Source organism: Coffea eugenioides, chromosome 10 (genome assembly GCF_003713205.1).
Source record: "Coffea eugenioides isolate CCC68of chromosome 10, Ceug_1.0, whole genome shotgun sequence".
NCBI classification, from domain to species: domain Eukaryota; kingdom Viridiplantae; phylum Streptophyta; class Magnoliopsida; order Gentianales; family Rubiaceae; genus Coffea; species Coffea eugenioides.
The window spans coordinates 16,172,345-16,186,880 of record NC_040044.1 but is presented as its reverse complement, the minus strand read 5'-3'; the positions used below and the strand labels follow the sequence as shown (position 1 = coordinate 16,186,880).

The 14,536-nt window shown below is 37.3% G+C and overlaps 1 protein-coding gene across 1 annotated transcript; it reads right to left on the bottom strand.

Moving 5' to 3' along the window:
- Positions 1–5,631: 5,631 nt before the first annotated feature.
- On the bottom strand, positions 5,632–7,182 carry LOC113750511. Its single transcript, XM_027294477.1, has 2 exons — positions 6,678–7,182; positions 5,632–5,741 (listed from the first exon to the last, which is right to left on the bottom strand). Exons 1-2 carry the CDS (start codon positions 7,180–7,182, stop codon positions 5,632–5,634), a joined length of 615 nt encoding a protein of 204 aa, XP_027150278.1.
- Between the last annotated feature and the right edge of the window lie 7,354 nt (positions 7,183–14,536).

Here is a 14,536-nt window from a genome sequence, read left to right as displayed (position 1 = left end):
TTCACCGGTCTAATTCTAAAAAGAATCTATTTGCCCATGAGTAGTCTAATCTCACAACCAGAAATTTTGATACCACTTGTTAGAGAGCTTCATGAGTAGTTGCTCACATTAAACTAAGTTTACAAACTCTTCTCCAAACCCAACTAAATTTACAAACTCTTCAACGAGTCCACTTTAATACTCAACGCAAATCCACATTAACACGTAAGGTCACATTTTCTAGAAGAACCCATTTTAATATTCAACGCAAATCCACTTTAATACCTAAAATCACCTTTTTTTCTAAACCAAGTTTACAAACCCTTCTCCGAACCCACTTTAATACTGAACGTAAGTCTACATTAACATGTAAGGTCACTTTTTCTTCCAATCATGGACCTACTCTTCTTGAACATCCAAACTTGATTTCGGGCTCTTGCCAACCCTCCATAGTGCACCTGATTCAACACCAACCAAACTCTTTGGTACTTCGATCCATCATTAAGAAGAGAATTTTCACTAGTCCAACTCTGAGAATAATCCACTTGCCCATGTCTAACATAGTCTCGCAACTAGAGGCTTTGATACCACTTACTAGAGAGAAAAATTTCGAGAGAACCCATCAAAGAACCTAATGTATAAGTTAGGAACTCAATTTTAACCCAAAAATTTAAATTATTAGGTTTCAAACCCTTATTTACATATTAACCGTTCTTTTTCCATCTCTTGAATCAATATAGGACATACTCTTTTATTTGTGCATCTAACAAAGTTTAGTATCAACAATGCATCATTACCTTAAATTTTTTAGCCTAATTGTTGTTAGGTCCAATGCCTGAATTCAATGGAATAACAAAAAATTTATGTTCAAAAGGGAAAAAAAAAATAAAAGAGTGACCTTCTTAGCTGAAAAAAAAGTCAAGTGACTAAATCATGTAATTTTAAATGGTTTAGAGATGTTTCATACCATTTACTCTACAACTTATTTAAGCTTTTTTGTTTAATTTAAAAATACCTTTATAATTTGAATAAAGTACAAGTTTCCAGTAAACCTTTCGATCTTTTTAGGACATTACAGAAAAAGGGAATGATACTTGATCCGAATGTGTGATTGATTGATTCATCTGGACCAACATGGCCCATCAACCTAGCAGTATGGAAAATATTAATTTCACCTACATTAATTTCCTATCACCTTCATCGCTATCTTTTTCATTGTTTCTACCCACAGCCTTCCATTCCATCCCATGATAATCACTAACACTTTGTGCATCAAGTTCAAAACGAAAATAAAAAATATCTGTATCTTATTTGTTTGGCCTTTCTTTCAAAAATAAGTTTGATATTAAAGGTTGTTTTGTAAGTTTCACTCCAAGGTTTATAATCAAGAACACAGTTTGAGCTAACCAAGGTAGCATGCAATTGGCAGTTTAGTTGAGACCACATTTGTCGCATGAATTTGAATATCCTATCTTTCACGACTGGGAAAGAAAAACAAAAATTGTTGCCAACCATTTCAATGATTAAGTAAAATTAAATGCGCTTAAACATATGATAGTTCCATGATTGCATTCCACTTTTTTGCCACACTACATTATAGTCTGTTCTTTCCTTTTATTTTTGTTGGAAAAAACCCCCTTTGGTGTGGATTTATCATGCTGCATTAGTAGTTTATAAGTACATGGACAAAATTGCTAAATGAGGGGAATCAATAACCAAGATGTGTGACTTTTCAATCACTCTCATTTCCCTCTTAACAACTGGCGAGCACGGGGTATACATATAATAATTAGCTCATTTCACAGTCAAATTTTACATTTATAAATTTCTAAATACCCCACACCTGATTTTTCGCAAGTATACGAGTCATTTATTGAGCATAGGAATATTAGGTGTCGATTCCACAGGAAAGATTGTCAATTACCAATAATTTTCAAATTTTTTTATTATTTAGACTATCACAAATGCAAAAGATTAAATCTATGCTACAAACATGAAATAAAAGCAATAAAAATAACAATATAAAACTCCTAGATATATGGAATTCCTGACTACTCTTACAAATGAATTACCGATTAAGTGAATGCTATTATTTTGGCTAATTATGGCGTAATTTCCTAATATATATGATACCCGTTTTCACCGGTGTACCAACTATATCTCTAGTTAATTTATACCTACTTATGTGGTTATTAAACTAATTACAAGCTCATTTTTTCTATAAAATTATATGAAACAAATCACTAAAGTCACAAAGGTGCACATCTACTTTCGTGAGTATACTCACTAGATTTATCACTTCCTTGAACTAGTGCTAAATTTCAATTTTCATTGCAAACTTAACACCTTAAAATTATCACAATTAATGCCCGATTAATTATGAATAGAAAAGCAAAAGTGATAATTAACTTGTTTAAAATAATATCATCAAATAACCAAGTAAATATCACTAACAAGATATAGAAAGTTCATCCATAACTTTATACATAAGGAACAAGATCCAAACTTGTATTATACCTAAACATGAAATCAAATACAAAAGAGAAAGTGATATGAGAGAAGCCACCCTTATCACATGAGCTCTAATTCTCTATCTTTACTTTTCAAATTTTCATCCAAATCTAACTACAAATATAAGAAGGATAAACTACTCTAACTATACTATACTACCCTAACTAATGAACTCAGAAAACTCTAATGAAAATTACATTTTTGTGAAGTTTCTCTAGCTTTCCCAAAGTTTTTAAAATGTTCCCCAAAGACCTCTATTTATAGAGGATTCAAGAGCCAAATTGAGTTATTTTTAGTTGGCATTTTTGACTCTTGAAACTCACAAAGGTTACTTCTCAAAGTTTCCATACTCATCTGTTCATTTCCAGCCGGAATCTTTGCAGAAAAAGTGGTCAAAAAGGTTGTGTGAATAGAGCACGAGTTGCAGCCAGAATCCATGAAAACATGGGTAGAAAACGTGGCCTATGCCTGCGTTTTGACCTCTCGTTTTGCTCTTTTTGTAGATTTACTCATTTTGGGCAGATTTTATCCTTGCTCTGTTTTTTGTCCAATTTCAACTGATATTTTCTCAATAATGGAGGCTGAACTAACTCTTGCACAAAACACGAAAGTTGTAACCTTTTGCGTTAGCTTTCCAATGGCTCAAGAATCCAATTTAGAGCTCTGTGAATCAAGAAATGACCAAAATACTCTCAACTAGTCAGAACTTTGTTTCAGCTTTTAACAATGAACATGCACTTCTGTATTTCGATATCTTAACAAGGAAAATGACTAAACTAGATTTCGATGTCTTCATACCAAATATAGATTTATCTCTTAGCTTCAACATGGTATAAGAATCACCTCAATCCAATACTTGTAACTCAAGATATAGCCGAAATACCACAAGGTGTCAAAACTGAAAAACTTGCACTTCATCCTTTCAGTATTTTGCACTTCATATTTTCTTTTTATCACTTCACATCATCAATAACAATCTAATTATCTTCTCAATTCATTCCATTTGATGATTGAATCATTAAACTTACAAAAATATAAAACTTTCACCATTAAAATCTAAAGAAATGCAATTTTTACCACTTAAACTACAAAATGTATATTTTCACTAGAAACTTAGTTAATTATGTGACGACCCCACCTCCCCCTAGGGCGTACCCTAGGGTTTAGCGAGTCGTCTGCCCAACTCTCGTCAGGACTTACTCACGCTTAACTCGAGAAAAGAACTTACAATCATAGAAAAGAAATAAAACAACAATTCCAAACTTAATATATACATTGATGTTCAAATCCAGTTACAAGGCTTATACACGCCCAAATATGTCAAAGTGCTTACAATCCAGGTACAATTAACCCTAGTTGATCGCTAGCGCGAGTACAATTGCAAAATCTAAAAACTAGACTACGCTAGCCTGTACAATTCCCACGCCTCGCTCGTACCTCCTGTAAGGAAAACAAAACTAGTAGAGTGAGCTAAAGTTTAGTGAGGTTCCAAATAGCAAGTTGACCATTAATTAAAAGTAAAAATATTAGAATAGTAAAGTAGTGAGCACAACAAACCAAGAAAATGAGCAATAACACTTCGTATGGCCAAACATTAAATATTCAACATTCCAAGTAAAAGGATACAATTGCTTTTGTAAACTAGCTCCACCATAACTTGATCAAGTAGTAGTTGACACTCCGTTAACTTTCAAGTAAGGTAACTAGTCCAGTAGTGCACCACTTAACTCCAATCTCCGTCCACCAACCAAACCCCTTACTGGGCCCGAACTCCAAGATAAACACTGGTAGTAATACTCGAGTATACCGATTAGTCGAGGAGATAAAACTCCACTCGATAAACTAGAGACTCAAGGTTCGTTATCTAATCAACCAGGCCCTTTGCCGACTCGACTCGATTAACTAGTCTCAGGGTTTTTGAAATTTCAGACAAGATATGAATCATATACATGTATATCAAGTCAATGGCAACCAATGAACAAGAATATATCACATTAGGGCAAGTGTGATAAAGTACACTCTTATTCGACCAAACCAATCAAATATCATTCGATCACATTGGTCAAGTATTAAAAACAAACGTCAAGTTCAATCAGGTATTTGGAAGCACTCATCAAAAACTTAGTGCTTCTTAGATTCACGTTCAAGTACAACTCCTTGTTTGGAGTCCAAATCTGTGATAAAACATCATTTAAGAGTTTAAAATCAATTAGGGTTCGAAACTTAAGAGTTTCGCTTAAAGAAAATCAAGTAACTGAAACTCATTGAAATAGTATTCATTTTACTTATCACACTTTAGAAAACTCATACTCGCTCTTTTAATTTTGGTAAAGAAGCGATTAAAATTTTGGAATTCACATTTGAGTCTAAAAGACGGGGAAAACATATTTCTATTAGTTGCTACCTTCACCTTTTAAAGGGTACGAGTGTTGGCCAAATTCAGCTCATATACTTCTTACTAACGAAACTCGAATACCATAATTACGTGAAGTTCGTTTCAACCTCGAGTCATCGCTCAAGTCTCAAATTCGCTCGCCTCACCCTTGAGTGAAAATTTGGGCAGCATGCCCTTTGTATTTCGCTATTGTCCAGTCATTTATGACTTCATTTTTTTTCCTCAACTCAACACATAAGTAAGACTAACACAATAGCTCTTCAACTAGGCTCAATATCATCCAATTACAAGTCAATTCTAACAATGAAACCACCAAGACCAAAGCTGGAAACTAATTTTGAAGACAAATAGCTAAGTAACAGGTTTGACATCTTTCGGCGTTTCGATCACAACTGAAGCTACACTTATCGGATTGGGATAAATTTTATGGCATTTTGAAGCTAAGACATATACCTATATTTCCTATGAAGACATCGACACCCAATTCTTGTATTTTCAAGATCAAAAAGTGAAATCTCAGAGAAAATAGAAAACTGTCAGTTAAACTGGGTATTTGGGCAGTCATGGGTATTTTAGTCATTTCACAAGTTACAGTGCTCCGATTGAGCTGACATTTTACATGTAGATAGTTAACTCAATTCCCTACAACTTTCATGTTTTTAGCAAGAACTGATTTAGCCTTTATCATGGTTTAACATGTAGTGTAAAAATAGGTCAGATTCACTATCAATGCTAGAAATTCATTTCTACTCTACAAATTCATATCCTAGCTCAATACTATCAAGTACTATCTCATCAAAACCATCAATTACTAGCTCAATACCATCAATTACTAGGTATACAACCATAATCAAGGCTGAAAATGTAAACTCTAGCTAAACATTCCACAATATCATCCAAAACTAAATACTTAACCATAGTAAACCAAGAACATAAGTTTCTATCCCAATTTTAACAAGAATAAGTAAGAGAAAAGGAAAAGAAATCATTAAATCTTCCAAAAGCTGCTTGTAAGTGAAAACCAAACCCCTCTCTTCTAAAAATTTTACCACACAAAACTTTCCAAACACCAAAAGAGAAGTTTAATCGGTTTAGTTTGGTTAATTTCACTCAAACAAGGATGGATTCAAGGTGGAAGTTGAAATTTTCTCTCCTCAAGCTCGGCCAACCAAGAAGAAAATGAAGAAGAAATAAAGCCAAGAGAAAGATAAAAAGATAGGAAATTGGCTTGGTCAAAGTTGGTTGGATAAAAAGATTAAGTCTCAAATTTTTTTCTTTTTTTCCTCTTTTCTTGGTCAAAATTTTCGGCCACTTTGAGGGTTAATTAAGGGTTGATAATTCTGAAATAGCAAGGAGATTAAGGTAATAAAATAGTGTCCAAGTGGTGTATTCAATCGATAGCAAACGGTACACGTCGGTTCAAACCAATTTTCCTTAACTCGGTTGTACTAGTATTTTAATTTATGATTCACTAACTTATTATTATCACTTCTAATCACACACTTTCTCTTATCTAAAACTCACTCTTAACCACCGAATTTAATACACATGCCTCACCAACTAATCACACTATCGAAATACGCAAAAATCCTAATTTGCGCTAACTATAAAACTAAAGATGAAACTCTTGATTCTATAATTTATTGCAACTATTTGAGGAAGTAAATGAGTAGTAAAGGTATTATAAAGTAATTTATTCAAAATAAAAGGGAAGTTTTAAGAAAATATGAAGAATTTTGTGAGTTCTCACACTCTCTCTCCCTTAAAAGAATTTCGGCTTTGAAGTTCATACCTTTATTTGCAAATAGCTCAAGATACTTTTCTCGCATGTCCTTCTCCAACTCCCAGGTTACTTCCTCCACCTCATGATGTCTCCATAGAACCTTAACCAGTGGAATTTGCTTATTTCTCAAGTCCTTCACCTTCCAATCTAATACTCGAATGGGTCGTTCTTTGTATGTTAAAGACTCGTCCAGTTCAATATCTTCCGGTGACAAAACATGAGTCGGATCCGGGTGATATTTTTTAAGCAAAGAAACATGAAAAACATCATGGATTCGAGATAAACTACCTGGTAACTCTAATCGATAAGCCACCTTTCCTATCCGTTGGAGTATACTAAAAGGTCCTATGTATCTTGGTTGCAATTTCTTCTCCTTTCTTGCTTTAATCTTTCCTTTCAAGGGAGTAACTCTAAGAAACACCTTATCCCCTATCTCAAACTCCAAATTCTTCCTCCGATGATCAGTATAGCTCTTTTGTCGATTTTGTGCCGTTTGAAACCTCTGACGTATCATTTTTACCCATTCGTAGGATTTCTCAACTCATGGTATTGTGGCCGGATCTGTGATCTTCCTTTCTCCTATTTCATCCCAATGGATTGGTGATCAATATCTTCGTCCATAATGTGCTTCATATGGAGTCATTTGAATAGAAAAATGATAACTATTGTTATACGCGAACTCAACCAGGATTAGATACTGGCTCCAATTCCCTCCAAAATCTACTATACAGGCTCTCAGCATATCCTCAAGAGTTTGAATGGTCCTTTCTGACTGTCCATCGGTTTGAAAATGATACGCTGTACTATAGCTCAATTTAGTTCCTCGAACCTCTTGCAGTTTCTGCCATAATCGAGATACAAACTTAGGGTCTCTATCGGATACTATACTTACTGGTACCCCATGTAATCTCACAACTTCGTTCATATAGAGTTTGGCAAGATTCTCCAAAGAGTATTTCATATTAACTGGCAGAAAATATGCAGTCTTAGTTAATCGGTCCACTATCACCCAAATCGCATCATGACCTTTTTGAATTCGTGGCAACCCTGATACAAAATCCATCGTTATGTGCTTCCACTTCCATTCAGGTATCTCTAAAAGCTGTAACAATCCCGACGGCCTTTGATGCTCAACTTTCACTTGTTGACACGTAAGACACTTTTGAACAAATTGGGCAATCTCCGCCTTCATATTATCCCATCAATACAGACTTTTGAGATCCTAGTACATCTTGCCACTACTTGGATGCACCGTGTACCTAGAATGATGAGATTCCTCTAAAATCTCCTTCTTCAGTTCTTCATCCTTGGATACAATGACACGATTTCGAAATCTTAAAATCCCATTAGGACCTAGGTTAAAATCAGGTAATTCCCCTTTCTTCACTCTTTCCATCCACTTTTGTACTATTGGCTCTTTCTTTTGACCTTCTTTAATCCGATCTAATATTGTTGATCTCATCTCAATATTTTAAAAAATAACCTTCCGCACTCAAGACGAGGGTTCCATTCACATACATCCTTTAACATGCTCCACTCTCCCACCATTAACTCTGCTAGTTGAGTATTTTGACTTAGAGTATCTGCTACCACATTGGTCTTTCTTGGATGGTAATTAATGAAACAATCATAATCTTCTAAGAACTGGACCCACCGACGTTGTTTCAGATTTAGTTCTTTTTGAGAAAATAAGTATTTAAGACTCGTATGATCCGTGTATACCTCAAATGTCACCCCGTACAGATAATGCTACCACTTCTTCAAAACAAATACAACTGCCGCAAGTTCTAAGTCATGGGTTGGATAGTTTTGCTCATGCGATTTTAATTTCCGAGAAACATAGGCAATTACATTCCTATTTAGCATTAAAACACACCCTAATCCTTCTCTTGAAGCATCAGTATACATCGTATAGTTATCCTTCCCATTCGGCAAATCTAACACTAGTGCCATGGTCAATTGCTTCTTAAGTTCCTGAAAACTTGTTTCACACTTAACATCCCAAATATATCTCCCTTGTTTCTTGGTCAAATTCATTAGAGGTCCCGCAATTCTTAAGAAATTCTTTATAAACCGGCGGTAGTACCCCGCTAGACCCAAAAAGCTTCGAACTACCGTAGGATTCTCCTGCCGTTTTCATTTGGCAACAGCTTCTATTTTAACCGGGTCTACAGTAAGTCCATCTTTTGAAATTATATGGTCTAGGAACACCACTTTCTCTAGCCAAAATTCGCACTTGCTAAACTTAGCAAACAACTGATGCTCTCTCAGGATTTGCAATACCATTCTCAAGTGTTGCTCATGCTCCTCCATTGTCTTAGAGTACACCAGGATATCATCAATAAATACCACTACGAACCTATCCAAATAGGGTTTAAACACTCGATGCATTAGATCCATGAATGCCGCTGGGACATTAGTTAGGCCAAAAGCCATCACTGCAAACTCAAAATTCTCATATCGAATGTTAAAGGCAATTTTTGGCACATCCTTCTTTCTAATTCTCAATTGGTAATATCCTTGTCGAAAATCTAATTTCGAAAACACCACAGCCCCTTGTAATTGGTCAAACGACTCATCAATGTGGGGCAAATGATATTTATTCTTAATGATTACTGCATTCAACTCTCGATAATCAATGCATAACTTTAAACTCCCGTTCTTCTTTTTGACAAATAGCACTGGAGCGCTCCATGGTAATTCGCTCTCATGTATAAATTCCTGTTCTAACAAGTCTTGCAATTGAAATTTTAACTCCTTAAGTTCCACGAGCGCCATTCGATAAGGGATTTTTGAAATGAGATTAGTTCCAGGTGCTAAATTAATCTTAAATTCAATCTCTCTTTCGCGTGGCAAAGACACCAACTTCTCTGGAAACACGTCTGGATACTCATTTATCACTGGCGTATCTTCTAACTTAATCTTTTCTCTTGGGGTATTAACTAGAAAAGCCAGATACCCCCGTGCCTCGCTACAATGCAATTTCCTGGCCCTAATTTCCGAAATAAGGGCAGATGATGCTAGAATATCCCTCACATTTAGTTTTAGAGTTGTCTCACCCGGTATGAAAAACTCGACCACCTTCATACGATAATTTACCCGAATATGATAATGAGCTAGTCAATCCATTCATAAAATAATGTCGTACCTCTTAATGGCTAGACTTATAAGGTCAACTACTAATTTCCGCTCACCAACCTAAATGCCGCAGTTCCTATACACCTCGTTGGTAAGTAAAGATTGGTTACCCGTAGGTGTCTTCACTTCTAAGTCATATGGTAGCCTTTCGGCTTTAACATTAATTCCAAACATAAATGTGGGGTTAACAAAAGAATAAGTTGCACCAGGGTCTGTCAAAATTTTGGTTAAACTATGAAAAATAGGAATCGTACCTTCCACTACCTCTGATAGATCAGGTATCGATTACTGGTCCAAAGAATAGACTCTGGCTGGCACCCTTGACCTGGTCCCTCCTACATTGGTCGGTTTTGGGTTTGATTTGCTAGCCTACTGAGCATCACTAATAAGGGGGCAATTGGCGATCTGGTGCTCAATATTTTCACACCTTAAGCACTTTCGAATATTTCTCCAGCAATTATCTTCGGTATGGTTAGATTTCGTACAATACCCGCAAGATGTTCGGGGGGCAAATGTCTGGCCTTTCTGCGAGGCACCTCTCGCCTGTCTCCTTCCCCCTAGGGCTTCTCTCGGAGTAACTCCTCTAGCTGTACCCGTAAACTTTCTACTTCTAGCCAAGGTTTGTAAAATCGGGATCCCACGTCGGATCGATTTTAATTTCACAGGATCGAATCGTAGGATCGAATCATAGGATCGTAAGATCCCACCAAAAACTCCTAAATTTACTAAATTAATGAATTTAAAATTCATATACCATTTTATACATCCTAAAAGATATCAAATAAATAAATTACTCATAAATATATAGTATTTTTTACTTACTATCTAACAAGTAATAAAGAAGAGAATATAAACCTGTTATCTGTCATGATTTCAAGTCTTAAAATCAAATGCTTCACAGTTTACACAATCATAATTTCAAATATAAAATAATCATCAACCTTCACAAATACTAAAAAGCCAAACATCCAAAAGGCTAACCATCAGTTTGGTTGGAATTCAACAACGGCAACGGCAACGAGTATCAAAAGCTCCTCAATGGTAATAGGTTTTGGGCTACTGCTTTTCACTTATTGGGTAATTAGGTTGCAGTAGGAATCTATGAGATATTTTCCATTTTCTTTTTGTTACTATAATGGATTTCCTTTTTTTCTTTATCAATTTTTTTCCCTTACTTCATGAATCATGATAGGATCGGCTGATCTCTAAAGCCAAACCGCCGCCAAGCACCGGCCAACAACCGTAGCTGATGACATCAGGAAACATAATAGTAGTCCCGAAAACTTCGGAAGTGTATCTCAAATGCTTCAAATCATCTCCACCAATTTTAGTATAAGCAAATTTTCAATTGAAATTCAAGTTTGTACAAATTTGAAAACCCGCTACCGTCACCACCAATTGCTGGAGCTTGAAGCTTTAAAGCTTGAAGTCTTGAAGCTGTCGGCTGTAGCTTGTGGGTTCCTGGTAGAAGCCGCAGCGATTTGTCTTGTGGGTTCGTGGTAAGAGCTGTAGCCGAAGCTTGAGGTGGTTTGATGGTTTAAATTAGGGATTTGATTTGGGCAGCGGAGAGGAGAAGAGAAACGACAATGGTCTGCTTGAGGAGAAGATGAAGAAGACCCGAAGCTTTTTGACGGAACTTTTTGACTTTGAGGCAAAATTTGTTAAAACATTGCAACTAAGGCCTGCAAGTCTTTGATAAATGACAAGCCTACCCCAAATATTTTCATTTACTTGCAAAATGAGCCTTGTATTTCACAAATTAGCAAAAATTTGTGGGATCGAAGTAGGATCATAGGATCGTACGATTCTACACGATCCTACCGATCCTACCTCGATCCTATGTAGATTCAAGGAATTTGCGATTCTGAGTGCGATCCGAATCGATTTTGACATTCCGGATCGTAGGATCGTACGATCCTACGATCTGGATCGCGATTTTAACAACCATGCTTCTAGCTCCTCGACTGGTTTTAGGAGGTGACATGTTCCGATCACTAAGTGCCTGCCCTTGGTTTCCGTCAGGTGCACCTCTCCGTTTTGCATGAAAAATTCTTACTTGTGCCCTGACAATTTCTATTCTCTGGGTCTTCTCCAAAACCTCTATAAAACTGTTAATTTGGGCCGCCGCCAAGGCCTCATGTATTTCCACATTGAGCCCCTGTACAAATTTCCTTACCCTCATTTGCTCCGTAGCTATCAAATTGGGAGCAAATTTCGATAGTTTAGTGAATTAAGTCTCATACTCAGATACACTTAGCGTTCCTTGACGGATCTTAATAAAATCATCTTCCCTCTTCTCCTGAATTATCGGTAGGAGATATTTCTCATTAAATTTTCGCACGAATTTCAGTCAGGTCCATGCGGTTCCCTCTCTTTCCCATTTAGCCCTAATTACGTTCCACCAGGCTCTCATTGGTCCCTCAAACTAAAATACAGCGAAATTGACCTGCCTATCCTCCGTATAGTTTAAAACAGCAAAAATATTAATCATCGTCTCCAACCACCTCTCAGCTATCTCAGGGTCTGGTTCTCCAAAAAATTTAGGAGGAGAAAACTTTTGAAATCTCTTTAGGACCCTATCTTGACCCATTTCAGGGTCCCTAGGTTGATTAACAGGGGTTTGACCCTGCTGCTCTACCAGTCGAGCAAGAATATTGGTCATTTGTTGAATTGTCGTTGCTACCTGATTCCCCCTTCCACTCGGGGTCTAGGTTGCGGCTCAACCGTTGCATCCCTCTCTTCTCTCGGTTCTTGCACAGGTTCCTGTGCCTATCTAACCCCACGGTCACGGCTAGAATCGCGCCATCGAGTAGCTCCCCGATCCTGACTTCTTCTACCTTCCATGTTTCTTGACTAATCCATTATCTAAATATAAACAAAATAAAGTATAACTCAAATAAAACATGTCCAAATCATAAAGTAGAGGCAATAAACACATTTCAAATAAATATTTCCTTTATATACATAGCAAAATGAGTCATATACAAGTTAGAAAGTACTATACATGCCAACCTAGTCAAGTCAAAGGCTTATACCAGTCAAGGGACATAGAACAAAAGCAAGCACTAGATACATCAATCTTAACACGTCACTATCAAAAATAAAAGATGACATGTCACCCATCTATGTCCCTAACTGTCGCACACAATCCCTCAAAAACCCTAAAGTAGGAGTTTAGCTAGACGCCGACCCAACCGACTTCGCAGGTGCAACCAGCTCCTCTTCTGGATCCTCCTCAGGATCACTAAGGACTGCATGCCCTTGATCCTCCTCAGCCAAGTCCTGCACCACCTCCTGTACTAGGGCCCCGCACTCAGTCAAAATACGGTCGGTCCGATCTCTCACCTCCCTGACTACCTGAACAAGGCGACCATTAGCCTCCTGAGCCTGCTCTTTGAAGGCATTGGTTCGCTCCTGCTCCTTGAGAACCGAAGGCTCAAGCTTTCGGATCCTAGCACCCTGGACTCGGAGGACTGCTTGTAGACGCTCTATCTCCGTCTGGCACCTACGATTGGCGCTACCCAATCGTCTCCTCTCGTCGGCAATAGCGAGTACGACCTTATCGGGGTAGGAATCAGTCTTCCAACAGTCGCAATGTCGGATCTTATGTGCTGGAGACCATAGACATACGGGCCCACCGGAATGCTCCTGATAAATAAGTACGCGACATATAGGTCCCTCAAGGTGCTCCTGGCAGGTAAGTATAGGCCGAGATGGCCCGGCACCCCCAATCGCATCTTTACCCTCCATAACGTACATTACAAGTAACATCACAAGAGCGAGCAAGTTAGACAAATAAAACTAGGCGAAACACCTATTCCCGAGTGTGCAACCCTAGACTATAGCTATAACTAAGCGATATCAGGTATAAATCACTCAATCTACCCAGATCAATTCAAACCTAGGCTTTGATATCACCTGTGACGATCCTACCTCCCCCTAGGGCGTACCCTACGATTTAGCGAGTCGCCTGCCCAACTCTCGTCAGGACTTAGTCACGCTTAACTCGAGAAAAGAACTTGCAACCATAGAAAAGAAATAAAACAACAATTTCAAACTTAATATATACATTGATGCTCAAATCCAGCTACAAGGCTTATACATGGTCAAATATGTCAAAATGTTTACAATCCAAGTACAATCAACCCTAGTCGAGCGCTAGCGCGAGTACAATTGTAAAATCCAAAAACTAGACTACGCTATCCTGTACAAGTCTCACGCCTCGCTCGTAGCCCCTGTACGGAAAACAAAACTAATAGAGTGAGTTAAAACTCAGTGAGATTCCAAATAGTAAGTTGACCACTAATTAAAAGTGAAAATATCAGAATAGTAAAGTAGCGAGCACAACAAGTCAAGAAAATGAGCAATAACACTTCGAATGGCCAAACATTAAATATTCAACATTCCAAGTAAAAGGATACAGTTGCTTTTGTAAACTAGCTCCACAATAACTTGATCAAGTAGTAGTTGACACTCCATCAACTTTCAAATAAGGTAACTAGTCCAGTAGTGCACCACTTAACTCCAATCTCCGTCCACCAATCAAACCCCTTACCGGGCCTGAACTCCAAGATAAACACTGATGGTAATACTCGAGTATACCGATTAGTCGAGAAGATAACACTCCACTCAACAAACTAGAGACGCAGGGTTCGTTATCTAATCGACCAGGCCCTTTTCCGGCTCGACTCGATTAACTAGCCTTAGGGTTTCTGAAATTTCAGACAAGA